The sequence below is a fragment of the Telmatherina bonti genome (genome assembly GCF_933228915.1).
Source record: "Telmatherina bonti genome assembly, chromosome: 6".
Taxonomy (NCBI): Eukaryota; Metazoa; Chordata; class Actinopteri; order Atheriniformes; family Telmatherinidae; genus Telmatherina; species Telmatherina bonti.
Genome location: NC_136624.1, coordinates 31665778 through 31693036, shown reverse-complemented (window position 1 = coordinate 31693036; position 27259 = coordinate 31665778). Strand labels below are relative to the sequence as shown.

The 27259-nt window shown below is 38.7% G+C and overlaps 1 protein-coding gene across 2 annotated transcripts; it reads left to right on the top strand.

The window, feature by feature from the left end:
• Positions 1–1061: 1061 nt before the first annotated feature.
• On the top strand, positions 1062–26207 carry grm2a (glutamate receptor, metabotropic 2a; the record flags this gene model as incomplete). 2 transcript variants are annotated; one of them, XM_079241515.1, is made up of 5 exons in its annotated part: positions 1062–1589; positions 15248–16085; positions 18268–19331; positions 25490–25667; positions 26134–26207. In XM_079241515.1, 5 exons carry the CDS (start codon positions 1062–1064, stop codon positions 26205–26207), a joined length of 2682 nt encoding a protein of 893 aa, XP_079097641.1. The 2 variants fall into 2 exon arrangements, with proteins under 2 accessions (XP_079097641.1, XP_079097642.1); XM_079241516.1 differs by having other exon boundaries at positions 1176–1589; positions 26140–26207.
• Positions 26208–27259: the final 1052 nt, after the last annotated feature.

Genomic DNA, 27259 nt, shown 5'->3' with positions numbered 1-27259 from the left:
CATATAAGCTGCAGAGTTTTTCCGACAAAAAACTCCAAATGCACAGTTTGTATTATTTACTTGCATGAAGCGTGTTTCTGTAAAACAACAAGTAATGTGATTTGACAAATTGTTTCTTGAGGACACAATTTGTTATCTCTGCAGACTTTCAGCGTACAGAATGCGCACGTGATTCTAAAAGAGTTCTACAATCATCTGCCTAAGCAGAAAAGTGAAACGAGGTCACAGACAATGAAACAGCGAGAGGGGAAAATAAGCCTGAAATGATAACACTCTCTCTAAATGAGGCCCTTTACAGAGAGGGATTGACGGTGTTCCGCTTGAAGACAGGAGAAAAACAGTTTGAAGGATGTTTGTGTTGTCTTCAGTGAACTCTGCTCCAACAGTGAACTCTGTCCTCGAGCTTCTGCCAACACTTATTAGCCCAATATGTCAAGATTATTCACTGCATGCAAAGCCCCGCCTTTAATATCCCATCTGCATTACAGACACGTTTGGAGGGTTACAAGTCATTTGGATTTCAGAGGAACAAATTGAAGAAATGTTTAATCAAAGTAGACTTATTTGGTTTATGAATGCAATCCAGCTGAGTTGTGCTTAATATAACAGGCTGCTAACAAGTGATTTTTTTTTCTTCCTCATTTGCTGTTGCAACTATCATCAAACAACATATGAATACATAATTATTTATTTACTTGTGCAGATTATGTCAAATGTTTCCACTGAAGGAGTCTATCCCTGGCAGACACGGTCTTTGTGAGACAAAGGGATCATTGTACTTTGAATCAAAAGCTGAGAGTGAATTTCTCTCTGTTTGATCTGCAGGCTGTAATCTACAAACACTGAAGAAGAGAAGAGCGAAGAGGATGCAACGATGCTGTCAATGGCCTCTGTCAGAATAACAACACTTGTGCTTTGAGATCTGCTGGTGCTGCTGCGCCTTACGAGTCTTTTTTTAAAACATTTTTTTTAATTTTAATTTTTATTTGCGACTGTCATCAGGAGCTGACCAGACACGGACCAGAATCCACGGGCAGGGCGTCCTTGTTTTGCACAGGGATATGTCACTAGGGAAATTCCCTGTGTTGGGGGTGCACCCTGTGCCCCGACCCTTCTGGCTGTCCTGTCTCTGCCTGCTGTGTGTCTGCATCTCTCTTTTTGCCCAGGCTCCCCAGGGTTTACCAGTGGTGGGTTATAACACTGACTCCAAGAAGGAGATCACCCTGGATGGTGATTTGATGATTGGTGGTCTGTTTCCTGTTCACCAGAAGGGTGAAGGAGCAGAGGACTGTGGGAAAATCAATTCACAAAGAGGGATCCAGAGACTGGAGGCCATGCTACTGGCTTTAGATGAGATTAACAAGGATGAGCACATTCTTCCTGGAATTAGACTGGGTGCCCATATACTGGACACATGCTCGAAGGACACTTACGCTCTGGAGCAGTCTCTAGAGTTTGTTAGAGCCTCACTCACCAAAGTGGACGACAGCGAGTACACGTGCCCTGATGGTTCCTACGCCATTCATGATGATGTCCCTCTGGCTATCTCGGGGGTGATCGGGGGCTCCTACAGTGATGTGTCCATTCAGGTAGGAATTAATGAAAACACACTTTCCATGTTGCATCTATGATAATCCTTCCTTTCATTTGTTTTTAAACTAAAACCAGTTTGTTGTACACCGTGAAATAAATTGGTAAGACACTCAGGAGTGTATTTCCTGATCAGCAGCTACTGTAGGAATAGGTGAGATCCAGAGAGAGAGAGAGGAAATACAGGTTCTATGCAATTGTGATTGATAGACATATAACTGTCCACTTAGTCTTAACTACCATGTGCAATTACCTCTTATGAGATGTTAACACAGGGACTTTATGAGTATCGGTTCCACAAGAGGATCTGTTTACCTGAATGCCTGGATGCCTGGATGATCTAATTTACAGGATCTCTTTCTCTTTCACTGTAATTCACACTTTAGCAAAGGTCCTGTCAGAGGCAGACATGCTACAGATGTTGAGCTCAGGACGGGCTGACAGGATAACTAGTGACGGCTTGATTCCTCTCAGCAGCAGCAGCGCTCCTTTCGGCTCACTCAAGCTGATTCAATGAAAGCTTTGCTAATTGGATCTCCGAATTCGCAGCCGTAATATTGCTGCCACATCAGTGGTATTTTAAGTTGTTGTGAAGACGAGACAGCGTGTCCTGTGGAACCAAGACTTGTTGATATGCACAAATACACTTGCCTCAAACCATTACCTCAAGCTCATCACCCCAGCTCAGTCAGCCAGAGAACACTCTTCCTCTACAAGAAGAGTACGGTTCACCTCACTTCAGATATTCAGGGTCATGCTCCACATATATGCTTATCTAAAAAAAAAAAAAAAAAGCAGCACACACTTACCCTTGAAGAAATTTAATTGGATTCAGAACAGTGAGAATCTGCAGATTCTATAGGAGTTCTCAGTCAGGTCAGCAGGCTGGCAGTGGCATCCTTACCTAAACTGTAGTCATGCTAAGTCAGACAGAATTGGTCATCTTTTTTATATATGAGGCCTGTCGTGGTGATTGCATTACCCATCTGTTGCATGATATTTTAATAACTGTGATTACATATCCTTATTTGGGCTTATCATATTATACACCTCCACACAGCCCCTTATTATGTTAACATGTGCTTGAACAGCAGAGTTTTGGCTGTTGTTTTTAGGACTTTGGCACCGAGCCTAGAGTTAATCTACTGGGGAAAAAAATTCCCTAAAAAAAAAGCTAAATGTTTGGACATTATTTTTATGGTGACTGGTATACTTTGTATTTAATAAAGATGTATGCAATCTCACAAGAAAACAGGCTAGTTGGGCAAAAAATTAATAAAGAACATGCAGATATATTACAACACCTCACAAAACATTCAAATAGAGGGATATAGATGTAGAGATATACAAAGCGAAGATGAAGAGTTGTAAGAGGGTCACAAGGAAGTTAAGGATGTTTAGGTCCAACTCCAGCAATTTAAAATCCCCCAAAAACCTCCCTTAGAAACTAACCTGTTTTTCACAAAATTGTACATTTTGCGGGGTTTTCTGTGAAAAAGTCATCCTTTTTGACCCCCTTTTTTCTTTCAAAGAGTGATCCTCATCTACACCATCCCTCTGTTGACACTGCAGGCAATTCAGCCATATTTGTTTCAACCAATAGTGTGATTTTTCAAGAGGAAAAAGAAACAGGTGTCATTTTACTAAAAACATCAAAATATTAGTGTGTTAAATGACCTCCACTTTCAGCAAAATAACAGAGGATAAAATGGCTTTGGGTTGACAGTGTTATTAGCTGGTAATTGGATTCTAATGGTTAGCTGAACCTCAGCGGCTTCCAACTCTCTGGGATAATGGAGGAGCACCGTGATGCCCTTGTTGGGCAGAGCTCCTTGCCACTGGCTGCAGCCCCATGTACTGAGAGATCCACCACTTCAGTGCGGGATTTGTGAGCGATGATGACACAGAGACAAAGCACATTAAATTAATTACATACCAGTTTATGGACATGTCTGCAGAGCCAGACAGACATCCAACTGTTCTTGGGTCAAATTTGCAAAGCTGCAAAAATGAAGTGAAGGAGTAGGAAATTTTAATTTCCAAATGAACTGAATCGACTTTTGTTTTAGAACATAATGTTTGAGTTAGACATGAAGAATGAAAGCGTCAGGTGTCCTGCTGTCACATGCATAATAGCTATAGCCTCATCCTGCAAGTAGTCAGTAGTGCTCCTGCAGATGCAGCCTGACCTCGTCATTCTGAGACTGTTAGCGCTCCACATATCCAAAGCCAATATTGCTCCTCATGACACAGGTGGTTCAATCAACTCTTGGAATAAACATGTTACAGACATGTTAACAAAGCTAAAAAATGTGTTTGACTATTTTTTGCAGCACTTGAACACTTTAAATAGTAATGCATTAAACTATGGAGACTCCCTTCTCTGAGATCATGAGAGCAACTCCATGTAATCTGTGAAAACTAACAAAAACAAAAACATCTCAGCTCTGACTAGGATCATTTCCCAGCCATAACCAGCTTTAAACGTCTAACCCTAACTAACTGATGATGCTGCCTAAACCCAACCATTCATTCAGTTATTATCTGAAACCACTTAATCCGAGTAAGGGTTGCGGTGGAGCTGGAGCCTATCCAGCAGCCTTCGGACGAGAGGCACTAAACCCAACCAGTGGAGAGAAAAGTGTTTAAATCAAGTGTTATCGTGTCATTATTGAATGTAACTCAGAAGTGTAAAAACAGTCATCATCATCATCATCACCATGAATGAAAGATTAAAAGTGCCATGTGTTAACATGCCATCCAACTTCCCTCCTTGTCCTTTGTTAAGATGTTGCAACTCCTTAAAGAAAACACTTGGGAATGATGCTTGCTCTCATAGAAGTCATTTCCCTCCTGCCGCTTGGAGAGGCAGCACTTCACAGGAGGCCATTATAGATCATATTTAAGGGCATTAACAAATTATCTATATGGCTGCTGGAGGGCTTGTTGGACTTATTTTCAAGCACTTTATCATTTTGCAAGTTCCTGAAGAAGACTTTTCTCCAATTGTCCAGGAAAATGAAAAAAAAAAGAAAAAAAGAAAAAAAAGTAGGCTGTTATGTTTGAACATCTGTAACTTTTAATGTATTTCAGGAAATAACTATGTTTTTGTCTGTGCTATTTGGCATTTTGTTGTCTTAATTTGGCACAAACTGATCTCATTATTATCATTATGTTGTTCACTGCCGTCATTAGAGGGGTAGTGTGTTATCTAAATAAACCGTTACTCTGACACTTGCAGATATGTCAGCAATGATGAATTAACATGAAATATTTTATGGACTAATTGTTCAAAACTAAATAAAAAGTATATCAAACCTTCCCTTATTGAACCAAAAGTCTGCTTGCATCTCTGCTTACTGTAATCCTGATAAAGCACAATGCCAAACATACAGTAAAGTACAGTACAGTGATGCGCTTAACAGGTAAAGAGCTCCCGGCGAATTATTTAAGGAGATTCAGAGCACCTGTAAAAGGGTTCTTGGTGAAAAGGACAGTTTGGAAACAAAGGATTTGATAAACGAGCTGTAATTTTAGCGAAACCCTGGATCTGGGGCTCCGTAGAGAGTAGCCCTGTCGTGTGGTAATTTATGGATGTACTATTACAAGCCTAAGGTCTGGGGTCTGCCCTAGCTTCTCACTGAATCTTTCTCATCAGTAGGAGTAGACCACAGGACACAGTTCCCTTTCTCACCGTGAATAACTCTTCATGTAGTAATAAAGTTCAGCCATGGGGTGTGCTCGCATCATTTCTCACCCTTTTATTAGCTTTTTAAAATGAGCAGTGACCAGATATAATCCCACCTCTTTCCTAATGTTTATAGATTTGCTTCATGAGATTTGCCCTTTGAAAATCAGATGAGTTGTGTGTGTTTAGCCATGTTACTGCCTCCTTGTTGACATCGTTATTACACAGAGATATGCATTTGGGGCCAAGAGAATGCATGGCATTTCTGTACCGCCGCTGGATCTTCACATAATGTTTCTGTCCTTTGTAGCTGCCTTGTTTGTGCATAATCTATAGCCTGTCAGACCTTTGGGTGAACCAGCCTGAACCAGCCTGGCTGTGTGGAAGGTTATGGAGTCTTGCTCTCTGTGAGAGCGGCAGGTGCTTAACACAGATGTGTGTATTTCTCCCCCAAAGGCAAGGCAGTTACAGGACATATAATAATATTATTTCAAAGGCCCTTATTGCCCTGGCGACATGGTAGAACAGAGCGAACTGACAGGTGGTAAGAACGCTGAGTGCTGTCTAAATCTGTCACAACGAAGGAGCGTGTTGCTGTGCTGCTAGTGTTGTGGTGTGACAATCGCAGATATGGGGGCAGATCTGGCTGCAGGCCTAGCCATGCTGGCGTTACATGAGCACAGATTGAGTTAAGTGTGGAGGCGAAGTTCTGTGACGCTCTCACAGGCTAGGCTCCGTCTTCCCCATCTGTGGTTGCAGCCGGACTGTCTGGTGGGTTGGCAGAGGTGTGCACGCACACAGAGGATGTCAAGCAATCACACGAGGGATCATGTTTCGCAGAGCCGCTGAGACGGTGACGGGCAGACATGCTCATGGAGGGAATGAAATGGAATGAGTCACATGGCTTCATATGGTGTCAAAGCATTTGACAACCACAGCTCGGATCTTAAACAGTAAGAAAAAGTCTGTGATGCCATCTGGACAGTTTGAACATACGTGTAGAAAATTTAATGTGACTTGAGGATTTAGTTTTGAACTTTGTCCCTGTGGTTTATCGGAGCGGGAGGTCATCATAGCAAAGCAAGTAAAGACCTTGTGAAGATATGCTCACCACAACCTGCATCTTTATTCATTTATGAAGAGCTGGATTAATGAAAAGATGCAACTGTATCATTGCATTCTAAACACAAAAATACTTTCAACTTCGGCCAGGACAAAAGCATTTTCTCCTTAAGCACATGTGGGTTAAGTTGCAGTTGCTTTATACAGAACTGGCTGCAGTAGTCTGTAGCGTCCAAATGTGTGGGTTAATCAGAGCTGTATTATATCTTCCAATTACAGTCCAGGAACATCTTGCCTGAGGGCTGGCTTTTGATTAATACATGGATGGGACTTCACTTTCGTTACCCCGACAGCAGAAAGCGCTGCTGAATATGACTCACTGCTAAGAGAGCATCCCCAGGCAAAAACATAATAATCGCCAGGGCACATAAAGAGAACACAACTCTGGAATGTCAAACACTCAAACGCTCATAAAAACAAATATTCCCAGCCTCAAAATTTCTGAAACCAAATGACAAATGATAAGAAATAACGCATGATGAGATTTTAAAACAATGGCTCTTTTTGTGCAGAGGCTTCTTGGCGAATTAATTGAAATCCAGGAGCAGCTTTTAGAGATATGGCCATTTTAACTGATTCATAACATGTAACAGAAAGGACATATTAACAATGCTGCATTGAATGATTTAAAGAAATAGTTTCTGATATAAACAATCTACTTAATATTTGTAGAATAAACTATGACACTGAAGCAATAAGGTGTATTCATGAGCTTTAAGTGAGCTTGGGAATCTCATTTTTATCTGTCTCTATTTATAGAAATAGTGTTCATCTGCAGGTAGACTCTGCCAATCTGCGGAGCACGCATGAGTCATAAAAAGGATTGAAACATGGAAAAACACACGGCAGAATTCATTGCCAAGGAGAACAATAATAATGAATCGTATTAGTAAAAGCCATGCAGTGAAAATGCAATATTCATGGATAAAAGTGAATAACATGCTCGGAAATCGTAAATAATTGACAATGATTGGATTATTCAGTGGCTCTGCAGAATCTACTATTTGTGCAGTTGAAAGACATATCAAGCCACAACACAGAGTTAATGAATGTTTTCTGATATCAGATGGTAATGGCAGGTTTGCAGAAAGTCAGATGCGTCTGCTATGTTGATCATTTGGATTTTGAACATTTTGCAGGATTTTACAGCCAGTTGTTGGTATAAGAGAACAGAGTGGACTGTAAAGAGATATAAAGGATGATGCATTGCTAATGCCACTGTTTTTGGTGCATGTGCATGGATGCCCGCTTCCTGGTGCATACGTGTGCCTGAGTGTTTCACGGTGCTGCACTGGGCCATATACGTGTGATACTGAGTGGAGCTAAGGACTGCTGCTCTGGGAATACAGTGTTATTGCTGTAGAAGCACACTGCGATAGTCTTCTGGGAAGAGCAGATGGGCTTTTCGTGTAGAAAAAAAATCATGACATTTCCACAAAGTAGGCCTGATATTTCCTGGATTAAGTCGCGCTCTCGGTCTCTTATTTGTATGTTCCTATTTATTCCTTTGATTTTATCACAATTAGTGGATGCACATAATTATACAATTGAAGCTCATAAATTAGATGTGACATGAATGTATAAAAGAAAGAAAAGTAGTTTTATATTAAAGCTTTTCAAAGAGCTTTGTTTTATCTTTTGTAAATTTAAAGTAATTTTATGTGACTAATATGACATGAAAATGCAAGTATAAAGAGCAATGAACTTTAAATTCCTGTAAATATTCAGATGTTGGAACTTGACTTCAAAATTACATCAAACATACTGCATGAATAAAATTCATTACGGTAACATATTATTATCACTTCACCTGGTAAATTGTTGCTGTTTTTGTATTTCTATGTAGGCTACATTTAAACGAACACGGGGCAGATGGGGGTTGTTGTCTCTGCATTTTTCACTTCTGTTTATTTGATAGGAAGACGTATCCAAAAAAAAAGGTCCTGAGAAAATAAATATTCATAAAATATTATGCCCTTTTCTTTTTTTTTTTTTTTTTTAAAGATACGTTTTTCTGGTCAGCTTCTTGATTGTACTCCAGTTTTCGCTTCTGTTGTTCTTCTGTGACAAAAAAAAAAAAAGAAAAAAAAAAAAGCCAACCAGCTTTGTGACAATGTAAATTTAAATTTGAACATATTCAGTGATTCTTAGCCTGAGAGCTTTCACTACCACACACAGCATGCTGGGCTCACGCTATCACACATTTTATCAGATGTCTCCATGTTTTTCACATTCACCATGCATGCATGATCACTCTGCATTAACATGTAATGTGAAAACATCATATCTGCTTTTCTATGCTCTATTGTAGCATTTTTCCGTCTACATGGAAAGCATCATATTAGATAAGACGCACATGCTGAAGAAGTTTGTGGCTGGTTTCTAGTTCAGAACTATTTAAATATCTGCTGGCAGTGATCATAACAACTGAGCTGGAAAAAAAAAAAAGATCAGTAAATTGAAACTTGGTAAGCAGGCTTGTTTTTTAGCCTTGCTGACACATGCGAACCGTGTGGTCAGATATCTTTAATTCATGTCCACTTTCAAACAACTTCATAGAAAAAGTCTGTGTGTTGGTGTATGCATGCAGCTGCAAAGAGTTGTTATGCATACAGGTGATGATTCTCGGACCAATTAATGCTCTGCAGTGCTTTAATTTCACTTTATGGTATCAGCTTGGCACACTGGAAACCATTGCTGAGGTAGTACTATAAAGCATGACACCATGTAATGAAAAAGCAGCATTTGACATGTGTGCTATGTACAAATTACTAAACAGGAATGACAGCAAGCAATGATGTTATTTTCCACAAACATTTTAGTCCTGTATGGTGCCTCTCTCTGCCTATGTTGACCCACATTTCTGATGTTCTGTAATTTATCCCTCTTGTCCAAACATGTCCAACATTTCTTTCAAATAGTCAAAACTGCAATTATTTACCTGAAATATTTGTGCCACAGAGACCATCTAACTGCAGTTGTGCCATCTAGCAAAACAAATAGTATCTATTCATGATATGAATTGTATGTTAAGTATTACTAATTTACTATATGTTCCTGATCTGTTTTCTACATTTAATATCAGAGGTTTCAACACTCAGTCTACAGTAACACATGTCAGGGACACACATTGTCAGGTTGAAGGGCCTTCATGTTTTGTATAGGCCTTGTAAACATCTATCTAATGATTTCCGATAATCCTGTTGTATCAGTGTCACGTCTGCCACTGTGCTTTACAGCCTTTCATCAGCCACATGTACTGTAAGTGGATTACATTTCTATTTAATACTCTACAGAGAAATTACTCACCACTATGAGCACTGAGAAATTTCCGAACAATTAATGTTTTTTTTTCCCACCTAATACTATTGTTAGATCATATGAATGAGTGAATACGTATAATTTGTTACATGTAATCTTTGTGTTTTATAATACAAGTTTCTCCATTTCAACCCTCTATTATACACTTATCTCTTTAAATTTCCCTCATGTAGCTACATGTTTTTAAAAACTGACTAAAAATATCTAAAAGCACAAGCAGTTTCTATAGTGTTGTATTTTACGTCTTGCAAATAAATCAAGAAATAAAGAGAATAACAACACTTTATCAAACTTACACCATTATGATATTGACTTATAAATTAAGCATATCTGATGTAAAGCAAATTCTTAAACTTCTGTGTCCACAGTCCAACAATACAAATGAAAATTTGGAATTTTTCAGGTGAATCTTTAAAAGATACAAAGTTCATTATTTTGTCTCACAGTTAGTCTGACTTGATGCGAATGATTGAGGAGTTTAGAATAACCTAGAAACTCAGCCCATTAAATTCTTAAGAATTCATCAATTTAAATGACTGAATATTTTAGAAATAATTTTAAGTCATTGCAACAAAATGTCTAAGCCAAAGGAGACCTAGACAGTTGGGGTGAGGAGGTTTTATTCATGAGCACTGAAGATTTTCATTTGTCTTGTATGTCTCTGGTATGCCAATCACTGGATCTCTGGATTTCAACATTTGCAGTTTCTGCTAATGTTAATAAACTCATAAAAAGGTGCTTTTCATTTCATGTGTTGAAAAGCAAATACAATGATTTCCACAATGGATCCATGCATGCCCTTCTTCATTCTGCAGCTTTCCCCCTGCACCTCATCCCTTTAATTTCAGACTTCCAGCTTCTGCAGAAATCCAGAATGTGTGAGCTTGAGTTGAAATTCTCCTCTGAAAGTCTGCAGTGCACACTGCAGACATTTACAGTCTCATTACTAGGACATTTCAGGACTCTGGTGCATGGATGAAAAGAACTTCTCTCTCTTTTTAATTGGCAGCATTTTCACAGACAACATGAAAATCCTCCCTGTTGGCAATAATTCATATTAATTCCTGCTGGAGTAAGTTGGCACATTTTATTTGAATGGCACAATGTCCAGGGTTATTAAACAACTGCACTCCAAAACCCCAAACAGTACACCTGTATATATCTCTACCTCCCTGACCAACTTCAGTGTTTTCCACGCTGAACAAACAACTACAGTTAAGATGAGTCTGATGCAGCAGACACCATCTGCAAGGATCCCCTCTTTTGGCATTTTGTATTCATTCATATCTCAGTTAAGACCCACAGCTGTGTCTATAAATACTCATCACTGCCTAGTGGAGAGCAAAATACATACTAAACCCCACAATATCTTCTTGTTTGTTGGTATCTGGCATAACCCAATACAGACAACTGATGAGGACTATTTCAGTGCAAATAGTGACTGGATATTACACACACATTAATTGGCAACAGGACAATCTGCATCACTCAACTCCAAAATTTTATTTAAAAACAAAGCTAAACAAAACTGCATCATCACTCACAAACTGGACGTGTTTCACCAAGAGCAACTTGTACTGTTCCACAGCAGCAGAAAACCAATTCTAAATGTTCTGGATTTGTACGCCAGTGGGATGGTTTTCATTGAAGACCAATGGAGATGCTTTTAAATTTTCTCTGTTCACTTACAGCCACAGAATGCAAACAAACTATGCTAATGGCACAAACAACAGCCAACAAACAATATCTGAAACAACTTTATCTGAAAAATAAGTTCCAATAAAGCCAACTCTTGGAAATACTGTATATATCCCCTGATGGAGACACACATATTTATTTAAGGTCATATGCTTAGATATGACTCATAACAGCATCCTGTGATGTCCGAGCAATACAAATACATACATTACTTTGACATATTTTAAAACCAATCGTGGTTTGGGTTTGATTACATTCTTTTTCATAAAGCTACTTTCGCTTTCAGGAATACCATTCTGCTGGTTGCCGTAGTTACAAGTAAACACAGCATGTGACATTTGACATTGCAATTTCTTAGTTGTCTGTGACATCACTTGGTTGGAAGTCAAAAGTACTTCGCCAGATTTCAAAAAGACCAGTGTGACCATGACCATCGTTCACACCATTATTACCCTTCACGTGCAGGTGCTCTCCCAATAACTGTATGTTGCATTATCTTTGATCATAATAATATACCATATGTGCAAACATGCATCCATATCTGCATGCATACAGATGTGACACATAGGCGCATTTTGTCGTGCACGACAGTATGTTCTCGCCTAAATATTACAACAAATAATAAAATGAGCCCAAATATGTATCGATTAATGTTACATATCAAACCTAATACACAAATCCATATTGTCCTGTTTAAGCAAAGTCTGGGGTTTTCATGTATTGTTTGTATGTGGGAGGTGCACAGATTCCTCAGCTTTTTTTTACTGGTTCTGATGCACAAACCAGTTTACCTTGATGGCTTCATGCCTTCTGGCATATTAATACATGTGTTCTGTATCTGTTAAGAACAAGTCAGCGCTTATAGAGAATAAAGACCCCAAGGCTAGACCCTATGTAGCCTTACTGGCCTGGATTCAGATCCCTCGAGAATAGCTGTATCTCCCCTGCAGTAACACTTCCAACTTTTCTGAGTGCTTTTCTTTTGTTAACAAAGACAGCTATTGCGTTTTCAATCTCTTTGAACAAAGTTGTAGTTATTTTAACAGTAGTTACTAACTAAAATCTTCCATGTCACTAATTATCCATAAGCAATTTTTTAAGGGTACAAATATGGCAGGATTAAATGTTCGATAAAAACTACAGATTCATGTCTCACTTTATTTTTCCATCATCATTTACTTCCGATTTCTGAGTATATCTTCTTGATGTTGCGTATTAAAAATGAAATGTACAGTATATGCAGAAAGGTACATCTGGTTCACACAATGAAATGCTTAAAGGTGGCACTCTTTACAGACTGCATGTTTTTTCTTCCAAAAATACAGATCGGTTTGAAGTAAAGTTGCATCATGCTAATCTGCAGGAGATAACTTTTTGGATATATCTACTATAAGGCTTGACATGTATTTAGAGATGCAATGATAAACCATTACTGATAGTTAAAAACAACAACAGCCAAACAATAAACAAAACAAACAAAGGCCATCATTCATGTGTTTGGAGTTCTTAGTGGGTCATAAACTCTTTCATTTAAACAAGTTTCCATAATTAAATCAAAGAAATGGACTGTCTTCAAAAAGATGCACATCATAAAAGGTTCTTTTAATATATTATAACCATTAAAATTGTTTTGTAGATTAGATAAAAGACTGAATGATGCAGAAAATGATTCAATGACTCAATCTGTTGGTTTCCTTATATAGGCTGTTATGAATTGGCCTTCATTATGTTTTCCCCTCTGTCTGTAAAGCGTCTTGAGATGGCATTGCCGTGATTTGACGCTATATAAATAAAGTTGAATTGAATTGAATTGATTCATTCATGTTAATACCACTTTTGATTATACTCTTATTTCTTCTTAAAGGAATGGAGACAGTGCTGCCAACTGTGTCTACACATTTGGAAGAAGGCTGACAAGGCAGTTTTGGGGGCAGAGAAATTAATTTAGACATAGAAACATGATTAGCCTGTCTTCATGATAAGGATATATTGAACTGATCTGAAACTTTTAGGTGAAACTAACCAATGTTGAATAAATAACCAATAAATATCTTGTGATGTTGTTTAGGAATTTGGACTGTAATTTTTTTTTATAACAACTAGCTGTACTCTCAATGGGGGTGGTTGTGGCTCAGGTAGAAGAACAGTTGTCTTCCAACCGGAAAGTCAGTGGACTGATTCCAGGCTTCCCCTGAATAGATGCCTAAGTGTCCTTGGGCAAGACACTGAACCCTGAATTGCCCTCTGATGGGGCTATTGTGCTATGAGTGTCTGTGTGTGTGTGAATGGGTGACTGTGACATGTAGTGTAAAGCTCTTTGAGTGGTCGGAATGACTGCAAAAGTGCTCGTACAAGTTAACATTTACCAATGTGGCAAAAGACCCAAATATTACAGTTTTTTTTTTTTACTAATTTATTGTTTGGATGGTTTCATGACTCAGGATCAGTTCTTTTGACTGTCCTGCTGCAATTAATTTGAAAGCAGTCTCTCAATAATTTAAATATGTCATATAGCCTGGAAGTTACTGTTATTGGCTCATTTATCACTCATCTCGCTGTGTTTATGGATCTCACTCTGATTTATGCTAATATCTTTGCTATTCAAAGAGACCATTAGAATGCAACACGTTTACCAAAAGCAGATGGGAAAAAAAAACAGACCTCCTGGAATAGTTCTTTCTGAAAGGGGAAAATTAAAGAGCCGCCAGGTTTAAAACACATCAAAAGACATGTTTTAATGCAAAAAAACTCCAGCAAAATGTAAAGCGTTACGCTAGAATTGCTGTGTCTTGGCTTGCACAGCTGCCTCGGGGACAGGGCAGCTTCCTGTCACTCATTCAGCAAGGATTTCTGCATCATATCAAAGGGTGCTTCAGGATATTGTTAGGTCATCTGTCAAAATGTTAAAGATGAATAAGAGAACCTTTCAACTGGATGATGATCCTTGTACACTTGCTCATCCACTAGGAAATGGCTGAAAAAAGGTGGAAGGACATGCAGTGTCCAAGATAAATCTAAGAGTTGAAGCGCTCATTAATGTTGCATTAAAAACAGTCAAATTTCCCGCACCTGTAGGTATTGTAGATGTATGAGTCGACAAGTATGTTCATGTGAAAGACACCACTGTGACAATTATTATTACATTAGTAAATAACATTTTATTTCCCCCACATTATACCAGCAGTTTCTTTCTTTCTTTCTCAATAATTCGAAAACAATCTGGTTCTTCAGCAAAAGCCACCTTGTTAATTCGGTGGTCTCTACAATTCACATCATTGAACTTGCCTAAAAACTTGATCCTTTTTCAAATAGTGCACATATATTTTGGAGGTGGAAATGCATGATAAAATATCAGTGTTTGCTACTCTCAAAAGCACAGCAAGAACTACAAAAGAACCTTTTGTCATCTGGTACTTCCCATTTGTTCCAAGAAACACCTGTTACCACACAGTTTTTGATGAGCATGTTTCCGATCAGAAAGGATTAGATAAACAGGAAATGCTCATAATGGTTAAAAGCAGGATCGTGCCACTAAGTCAGTATCAGCAGGGGAGTTAGGTTTCAAAGGGCGCAGCAGGAATCCAGTGAGCAAATCAAAGACCAAATGGGGTGAGACTAATTGCATCTGCATGGAGAAAGTCTGCAATCTAGACAATTTCATTAATTTATTTAAAGATGTGCAATTATAATCATTCTGAGAGGTGGCAGCAGGTGTATGTTATCTGACTTCAAAGTTATCACAACAGTACATATATTTCTATGTATAATTACCTTAATAAAGATAATGGCTGATTTGAAGGACTTATTGTGATGTTTTCCTTGTTCCAGGTGGCAAACCTGCTGCGACTTTTCCAGATCCCTCAGATCAGCTATGCCTCTACCAGTGCCAAACTAAGTGACAAGACCCGGTATGACTATTTTGCCCGGACCGTACCCCCTGACTTCTACCAGGCGAAGGCTATGGCAGAGATCCTGCGTTACTTCAACTGGACATACGTATCGACAGTGGCTTCAGAGGGAGACTATGGTGAGACTGGCATTGATGCCTTCCAGCAGGAGGCTCGTGCCCGCCAGATTTGCATCGCCACTTCAGCCAAGGTCAGCCGTTCTATGAGCCGCTGGAGTTACGAGAATGTAATCCGTTCCCTTCAGCAGAAGTCTAATGCCAAAGTGGTCATCCTATTCACACGCAGTGAGGACGCCCGTGAGCTGCTGGTGGCGGCCAACCGCATGAACGTCACCTTCACCTGGGTAGCCAGCGATGGCTGGGGAGCACAGGAGAGTGTTGTGAGGGGAAGCGAGGCTGTGGCAGACGGCGCATTCACCATTGAACTGGCTTCCTATCAAATCCCCCAATTCAATGAATACTTCACTAACTTGCATCCATACAACAATACAAGGAATCCATGGTTTAAAGAATACTGGGAAAACCAGTTCCAGTGCAGCCTCCACAACCTGGGCTGTGGAAAACACTCGCTCCGTGACGTTCCATTTCAGCCAGAATCTAAGATCATGTTTGTAGTGAATGCTGTCTATGCAATTGCTGCTGCCTTACACAACATGAGGCAGGCTTTATGCCCCAACTCCACCAAGGTGTGTGACGCTCTGAAACCCGGCAATGGCCGAAAGTTTTACAGGGACTACATTCTGAAAGTCAAGTTTGATGGTGAGTAATATTCTAATGGGCAAATATTTAAATGGAGCACATTAGAAACACATTTCTGATGACAAATTCATTTGTGCTGTGTAAAACTTTAATTTCTTCGTGTGCCATACAGCAGGCAATATTACATTATCTGATTTTACATTAATTTCACCAGTTCATATAAAATATTGAATTAGAGCGAGGGAAATTATATGTTTCTACACCACTGCTGCAGATAAATGTGGTAATGATTCAGTTAGCAGCGATGAAACCATTTCCACACTCTCATACTTTGAGGGTGTTTTTTTTCCTTGCATGAATGCAAAGCAGAGCACTTTGGTTTGAACTTTTCAGAAACTCGTGGACCATGATTTATTTTCTTCTTGTCTAAAAAAAAAAGTTCAACACCCGTAACTCGTGACTCTAACTGCATCAGCTCATGCACACATCATAAATAACAAGCTTAACCGTTCAAATACTCTCACTTTTGTACTAGGGTTGGGTTATCTTTCAGTTTATGGAAATACTGACATTTTCATTGATGGGAGATAATGATAATGCTGTGCTCTTATCCAGCTGTGCTTTTATGCTCTTCATGATTTCTAAAAAAGGGTAAAAAATGCCCAAAGGATTTCACTGTCTAGAGATTTAAAAATGGATAAGAGGCCTTAAATTAGTCGGTCCCAAGAGTCATTACAACACCCAAAGGAGAAAAACAGGTGAACCACTAAGCTCTGTATAAAATCAAACAACAAAAGCTGGAAAACTAATCATTTTTCAGACAGAATAAAGCTAGTGTCATGGTGTATTAATCTTCTCGTAAACCATTCAGCTTGAATGTCTGCTAAATCAGTCAAATACTACAATGAACAGAAGTTAATTTTAATAATAATAATAATAATAATAATAATAATAAACGGCATTATTTATGCAATTGTACCTAATAATCCAACACTGATCCAGCTCTTTCAAATAATGTTATGTGTTTTTCATTTTAAATGCAACAAGCATTACACATGTTATTAAATAAAATAAATATTAAATTTTTATTAAATAAAAAGTTAGACATAACAGTTTCATTTTTATAATGTTTTAAATCCAAGCATGGAGTTGTGAATCCTGCTTTTGTCAGTAGTGTTTGAAATGTTTTCACAGGTTAACTGAAGTACACCTGCAGTCAGCTGCATTAAGTAGACATTCGTGCAAAAAGCTCAAACCAGGTTAGTTGGTCTCCCAGTTAACAGTGCATGTCAGAAAAAAAAACAGGTTGTAGGTTCTGGGATAATGACCTTTAGACAAACAAGATTCAGTCATGTCAAATAGTATGAATGAATACTGTAGATCTAGATATGGATACAAGAATGTTTCTGCAGCGTTTAAAGAGGGCGAAGGCATAGCAATCGCCATTCTTTAAATAAACAATAATAGTCTGACAAATAACTAACTATATATTCATGGCAAAAAACTGCAAGTTCCTTAATGTAAATGGAAAAACTAACTATGACAGAATAGCCAGGCATTTACAGTAAGATCGTTCAATTGAAGGAATTTCTCTCTATTAGACAGATGACAGCCTACTGGGAACATGTCTAAAGACATTATTTCTCTGAAAAGCATACTAATCTGACTCAATAATAAAAAAAAAAGACTGAATTATTTGAGCGTAATTGCTAACACCATGTGCAGAGAGGAAGCCAGGCACTGAGCGTTACCTCATTAGCACCCTCCCTGAAGCTGTGGTGATGACAGGCTGTGTAGATGTCAGAACAGTGAGAAAGATGGATGCAGGAATCTTTTGAGTAATCCTAAAGTAAGTAAAAGCTGGATTGCTTAGCACTGCAAACAGGGGTAAAGATATACATTTCAACACAATAACAACCTGAAACCTGCTAAACAATGTAGGAAGACTTGAAAACTGGTACAATGGTTACAAATTGGTTTATGTTTGTCTCTCAAATCCTTACAAGCAGCTTTTCCATCACTTTTTGACATTTTATGGACATAAAATGGATTAGTGTTTTCAGTTCTTGGTATTTTTTACTTGAAATTCATTTCAGTCTCATTTCAGTGACTCATTTCAGCTTTATTTTATAATGCTGCTAAATGCCTTGATATATGACATTGTGTGAATCTCAAACTATAGTTAAATCAAAGAGGATATATCAAAGAAACAGACTCAGATTTTTTTCTTTTTCTCTTTCAGCACCATTTCGTCCTCCTGATACAGAGAATGTGATTCGTTTTGATACCTTTGGAGACAGCGTTGGTCGCTACAATATCTTTCACTACCACAAGGAGGATGGACGCTACGTCTACCGCAATGTTGGCTACTGGGCACAAAGCCTGACCTTAAACACCAGCCTGATACCTTGGGTTGGCCAGGTCGTGCCCACCTCTCAGTGTAGTGACCCGTGTAGAAAGAATGAGGTGAAAAGTATGCAGCCAGGAGATGTGTGTTGCTGGATCTGCATCCCCTGTCAGCCCTACCAGTACCTGCAGGATGAGTTCACCTGTGCTGACTGTAGCTTTGGGCAGTGGCCACTGGCCAATCTTACGGGATGTTATGACTTGCCTGAGGAGTACATCCGCTGGGAAGATGCCTGGGCCATTGGGCCGGTCACCATTTCCTGTCTTGGGATGATGAGCACACTCTTCGTTATTGGCCTTTTCCTTAAACACAATGAGACACCGGTGGTCAAGGCCAGTGGACGAGAGCTTTCTTACATTCTTCTGCTGGGAGTGCTGATGTGTTACAGCATGACATTCATCTACATCGCCAAACCTTCCACAGCAGTGTGTACACTTCGGCGACTCGGTTTGGGCACCTCCTTTGCCGTATGCTACTCAGCCCTTCTAACCAAGACCAATCGAATTGCTCGGATCTTTAGCGGAGTGAAGGATGGAGCCCAGAGGCCTCGATTTATCAGCCCGGCCTCTCAGGTTGCCATTTGTGGTGCTCTGATTTCCTGCCAGCTTGTAGTGGTGGTGGTCTGGCTGCTGGTTGAAGCGCCAGGCGTGAGAAAGGAAGTGAGCCCAGAGAGGAGAGACGTGGTCACCCTCAAGTGTAACAGCAAAGACTCCAGCATGCTCATGTCTCTCACTTACAACTGCATACTCATCATCCTCTGCACAGTCTATGCTTTCAAGACCCGCAAATGCCCAGAGAACTTCAACGAGGCCAAGTTCATCGGGTTCACCATGTACACCACCTGCATCATCTGGCTAGCTTTCCAACCCATATTCTACGTCACTGCCAGTGACTACAGGGTAAGTTAAACTATGCTGCATGAGCAGACATGCTGTCTTTTTGATGAAAGGTAAAAAATTACACATTTCTACAAAGGATGCAGCTCATGCTGTGGTTATCGTTTGGAACAGATTATTTGTTCAGATGGCTTAAGGTTCTTAAGATCTGAGCGGAGTACGGCCTTGCAGATAATGACTTCCTCTGTGCCCAGATTTGTATTTGTATGCTCTGGTGCAAGGCCTGTTCAAAGTGTGCCTGCTCAGAATGAATTTACTATAGCTTGTAGCTGTAAGCGCTACACTAATCTCAAGCATGCCAAAAGAAAGTGAAACAGATCAAAATATGCCAAAATATGTGCACCTTTTGTCCATGCTCCACTCTGGACAGACAGGGAGAATCAGATCATGGTCAGTAGGTGTATGTGTGTGCTGTAATAAACTAAAACACGGACAAGGTTAGCTTATAACAGACTCAAAAATTATTGCAAAGTGACAGCTAAAGGGAGGGTTGAAATAGCCTTCTGAGAGGAAGTGGGGGGAGGGGGGCTATCTTACAAGGTCATGGTCACAGTGTTTACAACACAGAGCGAAATGGAGATTCTTTGGAAAAGACAACTGCTGTTTACAACATATTCTGTAGATGTGGCCTGTAACATTGGCTCTGCCTTGAGAAAGAGATAATTTCCTTGACTTTTCTGTATTCAGTGGATATTGATTTAAGTAAAATGGTCGTTAATACACTCACCAAGTTTGAAGTTGACAGGTTGAACTGCTTTCACAATGAGGTGCATAGTAACAATCATCCAGCAGCTTTACAGGTGTATAGTTAAAGTTGAATTAAGCTAGAATGGATGAGACCTCAAATCCACAGCTACTGGGTAAAGCAGGTTGTCAACAAGCTAAAATTTTGAAAATTCAGGTTGTGGGAAAAGTACAGCACTCGACACAACAGGTACCTCAAACGGTACTGCAAGCTGATGTGTTGTTGCTTTTAACTGAGCACTGCTGAAGCTATAGACCAGGGGTATTCAGCTCTGGTCCTTGGGCCACAATCCTGAATGTATACCTGCTCAGATTAATGACTCAACTTAATTAGTTATTGTGCATAACTTCATAGGGTGTTAATTTGAGTCATGTAAGCAGAAATATGTTAAAACGTGCAGAAGAACGTCCCTCTTGGGACCGACTTTGGACATTCCTGCTATAGATAGTTTAATGAAACGGGGACTAATACTACTAAATCAGATATATTTATAAAAACACATTTACAACTTTGACAAAAGTGATGCATACGTCCTTAACACATAATAACAAATTATCAAATACTAATTAAAAACACATTAAAACAAAAATACAGAACACAAAGTTAAACCTTAAACAAATGTTCTTGACACTTAAAGGTAAAAAGATTTTTTTTAAAAAAAAGCTAACATACTGGCCAATTAGAGAAATTATGTATCCTGCTCTGTTTTACTACTGTCAATCAAGAATATTGATCATGTAACTAACAGTTGTGCAATGTCAGAGCTGTCACTGCAAAGTTCAAGTCTCTGCTATTAAGTAGCCTAATATCTGCAAGGTCTGAAGATAAAGTAAGGCCAGTAGAAATGTATTGAGAGAGTTCAACCATATGAAGATTATTTTTAGTCACTTCTGTATTTTACTGGAAGAAAAACAACTATCAGTTCAAACAGTAAGAATGTGTGTGTGTGTGTGTGTGTGTGTGTGTGTGTGTGTGTGTGTGTTTGTGTGTGTGTTTGGTCAGGATGTGATGTAATAAAATAAATATCATTTGCTAAAACTGATCACTTTGATGAAAGCAGCTTGCAATTTTTCACACGTTTAGTTGTTAATGAACAACACTGGTTAAAAGTTTTACTGATGACTGAGATAGGACAAAGATAATTTATCCATTCAGAGACTGCATCAATCACTAATATATTTATTGCAATGATGAGTTCACTCCAACATACATGCTTCTTATGCTGACAAATTTAAGCTTCAGACAGACAGTGGGATATTTACTGGCGTTTTGGTAGCCATAACATTAACCTTTAGCTGCAACGTGCACACAGAAGCCCAGTTACTCTAGATAGATAGATAGATAGATAGACAGATAGACAGACAGACAGACAGACAGACAGACAGACAGACAGATAGATAGATAGATAGATAGACAGACAGACAGACAGACAGACAGACAGACAGACAGACAGACAGACAGACAGATAGATAGATAGATAGATAGATAGATAGGTAGGGATTTTCCGGGACGGAAGTGAGAAGTAGGAAAAGGAGCCTCCTGACGCAGCTGCTTTTGCAGCAACATGGAAAAGGCAGGACCATGAGAGCTAAAGGGGAACTGAACGTCCCTGTGTGTCCCTGTGTGTCCCTGTGCGTTGCTGTGTGGAATGGAGTGTGAAAGACTGGGATGCCGAGTCCCAGCTGTGTTCCCTCTATCCTGGGACTCGAGTGATGCTCAGAGGAACCCTCGAGCCCCTCTCCACTCAATACCATTCGTAGCCTGAATGGGCTCATTAGCTAGATGCAAAGTGCCCCTTTGACCAATGAATAATGACTGAAGCGACTCAGCTGGCACAGTGTCTCTAGTTTTTTACAGGCAGTGACATATTACCAGTGTTCTCCGAGTTTTACACCACTTCCTAAATTGTTGTCAAAGCCCAATGCAAATTTCCAACTGAATAACAAATAAAGATGTGACTGTAGTGCCCCATGAAATGTTAAACTGAGCTAAGTACAATCAACTGAGCCATGAATAAAATATTGGATTATCAATATGAAATATTGAAGATGCTCTCTGGACTCTGGGGAAAAGGTGTCTCTCTGATGCCAATGCTTGTCATTTCATCTTAGCAACAAGCTCAACAAACTAAACAGGCATCTGAGCCAAAAATCCTTGTGCTTCTATGAAATCCTTGCAGGCAACAGAAAGTACTGAATCCTGAAAGCCTGAATGTGTTTCCTTTCATCGAGATAATGATGAAAGGGAATTGCCTCCATCATGTCTACTTTACATGAGTCTAGCCAACATTAGAAAACATATTTACCCCTGTCTTATACCACTGTTGTGTCATCATATGTACTGTGCACAAACTGGTTTCATTCAACAAACTATAAGACAAAAAACACACTAAAATATGAATAAGTCTGGTAAATTCAACATCAATGCCAGCAAGGTTAGACTTGCTCTGGGGTGATTCATCCAATAAAGTTTTTTTTAATAAGTGAATTGCACAAAGTCCAATAAAAAGAGGAATCTTGTCTCCATGGCGACATCCTCTGAATGTATTAAACTAGCTGAATAAAGCATACGTTTAACTGAAGCAGCAGTGCAGTATTAAAAAATAGATAAATAAATAAATAAAAACCTTCACAGGTCTACAGAATAAAAGAGAATAGTGAACGAGGACAAGGATGACTATAGCGCTACATCTTGGTCTCCACACTTACTCCACACTTCTGGAAAAATACGAGAGGAAAGGCTGATTCCTTGTCACTGCTCTTCCAAAGAAACAGGGTGTGAATTATTAAAGGCACTTAAATAGGTCTTGTCTTTGAGGTACTGTCCATTGCTTTTTTTTTTTTTCAAAACTGAAGTATCATATCTGCAGTTTAGTGTTGTGCGATCATTATGTATAACTTTTTAATTGGCCTTACTCAATGATTTTAAACTCGCGGTGCAGATACACACTGTGGAAATATTTTAATCCCCCCAGAAAACAGGGTAGGAGTATATGTCTGTTCTCCTCTGTACAGTCTGGACCTGTGCACCCGCTAGGGCTCATAACTGGACCTCAACATAACTATTGTTACCATCTGAAGGCCTGAAAGGTGCTTTGGTTTTCTCAGGTAGTAAATGATACATACTTTTACTCTTTATTATAGATATAAGAATAAATGATCAGGATATGATCTGTGTTGACATATAAAAAAAGAAGGAAAAAAGATAATGAAGCATTTTATTTCTAAAACGTTTCTTGACACTCAAGGTGAGATAAAACATGGTGCAAAATTAAATAAATATAGAAGATAAATAAGAAGTGCTTTTCTCATAAATTAAGCTTTTTTTCCTGTTCTCTTATAGTAGATGTGAATAAATGTGTATATAGTTGTGCTGAAGAAAGAAAAAAAAAGATTTATATGTAAATCTATAAACAGACCTACATCTGTGCATTCAGTTTTTTGTTTTTTAAACACACATTTAACAAATTTTTTCTAACTTGTTGAAGATAATCTTCAGTTTTATTAAAACCCTGGCTGTAGCTCAGGTTGCCTGCCAGTCAGAAGGTTGCTGGTTTGAGTCCAGGTCTTTCCACACGCCATTAAAAAAAAGAAAAGAAAAAAGCATTACCTCTGCAACAAAGTGTTTTCTTCCTTTTGGACTGTGATGGGAAACATTTTCTGCTTTTACATTAAGATACATCCAGTACAGAGGTGGTATTCATAAGGTAGAAACTGCAGCGTACCCTCTGTTCAGGGTACAACAGCAGTACCTTCGAGAGTACCACCCCAGTGACAAGCCTCTTAACTATTAAAAAGGTACTACTTGGTACTTTGTTTTTCCAACTTCAGTATAGAGCGCATTTAAACCAGAACATGCAGCATGTAACGTACTCCACTGGTGGCATGAGGAGAATCATAATAAATTAATCATAAAATACCAACCTATGACATCCAAAGACATGCTTGTTAGGTTAGCAAGTCTCTGTTTTAAAAGAGATTGTGTGTCTCAATGGGACTATCTGTGTAAATACAGGTTAATTAATCTATCAACAGGTAGGTATCAATCGTCAATCAAAATTTCATATATATAGCACTTTTCATAAAATGAGCAGCGCAAAGTGTTTTACATAAGAAAAATAAAATGCAAATATCAACAATAAAACAACATTAAAAGCCAGCCTTCACATTTCAAAACATATGACTTACTCAATACCATGCTGATCCCAAATAGGGTTTTTTGATTCAATGAATGTTACATAATGTTACAGAATAAAATTCCACATTCTTCGCAATATTACACCAAGAAACATTATTCTTGCATTGTTGAAGTAATTCCCCAGCCTATCTTTCACCATTTTCACTTTAGAATGTAAAAAAAAGCTCACTGGGATGTTCATTTTATGCCAAAACATCTCATATCATCAACTCAAGTATTTGTGAAATTCTGCACCAGGTGCAACATTTCGTAGCTTTTCACAAGCTGAGCTTCCTGCTGGTGTCATTTTCATAATAATCTTTAAAAAAAAAACATTAAAATCTCTGTGTTTGCCTCTGTACTGTTTACTCGTCTTTTACACAGCATCAAATTTTTTGTGACGCTATCATCGGTTGACACAGACATCAAGATTTAGATCTAATATCGGCAACTTTGAGATAAATACAGTACAAACCAAGAGTTTATTTAATATAATTAAAAACCACTTCTGTTCACTTGCTTTTACTTGTGGTTATCCTTCAGGCAGAACAGTTTGTGTGCGGCACAACACTTGGTGCCCACATTATTTTAATTCCAGCATTAACATTCAGGGTGATGACAAGCACCTGCTGTGGCTTGTGAAAAAGATATGTTCTCACCAGACATCACACAGTGCAGAGCTGTATCCTCTTCTTCGGGAGGGCAGACAGAAGGCTGTGAAAGAGCTGGAAATGATGGAGCAGGCTGAAGACAAATAGCAACGTGGGGAGGGTGAGACAAAAAAGGAGAGCGGGGAAAGCGGTTGATTGACAAGCAAATAAACACATCGCTTAACACCTTTTAGTTAGAAGTCTCTGTTGATGGCGTCCATCCACCTCCTCTATTACACCTGACTTTCGTTTTAAATGCTGAAAGATGTATTTTCTTTTCTGACTGCAGGGCTAATTTTTTATCATCGTTACCGAGCATAAAGGGATCCTCCGTAATATGTCACTGATAATATGATTCTACACAGAAACTCAGCCGATAATGAGGTTAAAATTGCCACTTTAATGGGATTTAAAAATTCCACTAACACTTAGATTAGAAATGCAAATTTATTTCCTGTTCCTTATGCGTTTGTCATTAAATTTCTATGAGTTGTATGATGGATGCACATGCTTGAAGCCAGAAAAGGTATTGTCAAGCAATAACCCTCGGCTTCCAGTAATGAATTTCTCACCTCTCTCTCACTCTGCAGGTGCAGACTACCACCATGTGCATCTCCGTCAGTCTCAGTGGGTCTGTGGTGCTGGGTTGCCTCTTTGCTCCAAAGATTCACATCATCCTGTTCCAGCCACAGAAGAATGTCTGCAACCTCAGAGTGGCCACCACCCGCTTCAGTGTCAATACTGGCCCGGCCTCCAGCTTTTCTCAAGGTACCACAACATATATGTAACTTTATTATAAAAAAAAAAATGCAAGAAAGTAGATAAGAGGGTAATTTCTATCAGGATATATATATGTATATATATATGTACATATTATTCTCTGTCACAGCAAGATAATCTCTCCTTTACCTGTTTAAAATCATATGTTGTCTATGAGCTGGCCAAGTCATTTAAAAAGGAGAGAAAAAAGTTATTTTGAAAAAACACATCCGGTTTTCTACAAATGTATCCGAGGCCAGATGGACACAGTTTTGGATAATTCATTTACACATAAATAGAACAACTATTTATAACTAGATTTAATGAAATTTTATATGATCCATTCCGTAATTCATCTCGGAGCAGGCGGCTCATTTACTTCTAGTAGCGTGTCTTAGTGAAAACAGAATGATAAAGGTTTTTGTGCTACATAGAACAACCTCAACATTTGCATTTGTGTGTGTTTGCTTTGCAGCATCAGCCTCTAATGTTGTTCCAACAGTGTGTAACGGACGAGAGGTGGTGGACTCAACAACATCCTCCTTGTGAAGATCAACTGAGTTCCTTTTGCCAAGCCTTGTAAACAGTTATATAATCACTAGTCCTGAATCAGGTGTCTCAGATATTGAAGACAGCTCACACAGACAATTGTCCTGACTTAGTTGTCCTCAAAGTGCTGTGAGTACAATGTCCCAATTATTTTATTTTGTTCTTTGACTCGTAGCAATTTTAAATGAGATGCCAATAAAGTCAAATATAGCTCTTGTTTTTTGAAGATTCTACTTGCAACAATGGAGTTAATTATAGTAAATCTGTTAAATGTATTATATACAAAATGTTTTTAATGTAGATTCTGGTGAACCGGTTTGTGCTTTCTTGTAATTATATGTAAATAAAATGTGTTTTTAAATAATGAAAATATCTTTGTTTCTGAGCGTTTTCATCATGGGAGGCACAGTCCACAGATTAATGCACTTTATTGTTTTGACTGACTTTGTTTGACACTGTAAACACAAACAACTTGAGTAAAACTTAAGGTCTTAGTAGCATTTTGTATGTGTTGGTTTTGCTTGATGTAAATTCCCTTTTTGCCTCTTAAAGATAAATGTTAAATATCTGCAATATGCTAATATGTGTTGCCATAAAACTTAATAGGACACATCTCCTGTCACTCTCATCATACACTGATGGAAGCAAAACAATTTACTACTTAAGCAAATTACTACTACAAATTACTATTTCTATTAGCAAAGTAATTTGGTGCTTAAACTACTCCAAGCAGATTGGGGGTTCTTTTTCTTTTTTTCCCCCCCAAGGAATACTTTTGGACAACAGGAACTGAAGATCGCACCATCAACCCTGCAATATTAGATATAATTGTTCTTAAACAAGTTCAATTGTACAATATCTGTCCAAATTAAATTTGGACCCAGTTAAAGTCTAAAATATGCACTGGCCAACATTTAAGAGATTAAATCTACACCATCTGCAGAGAGCAAACAGCTCTAAAATGAAAAACACCAGCACAAATATCATCTGCTGATATGGGATAAAAGCCACCAAAGCCATCCAAGAAATGCACACAGCAGTTAGCAGTATGC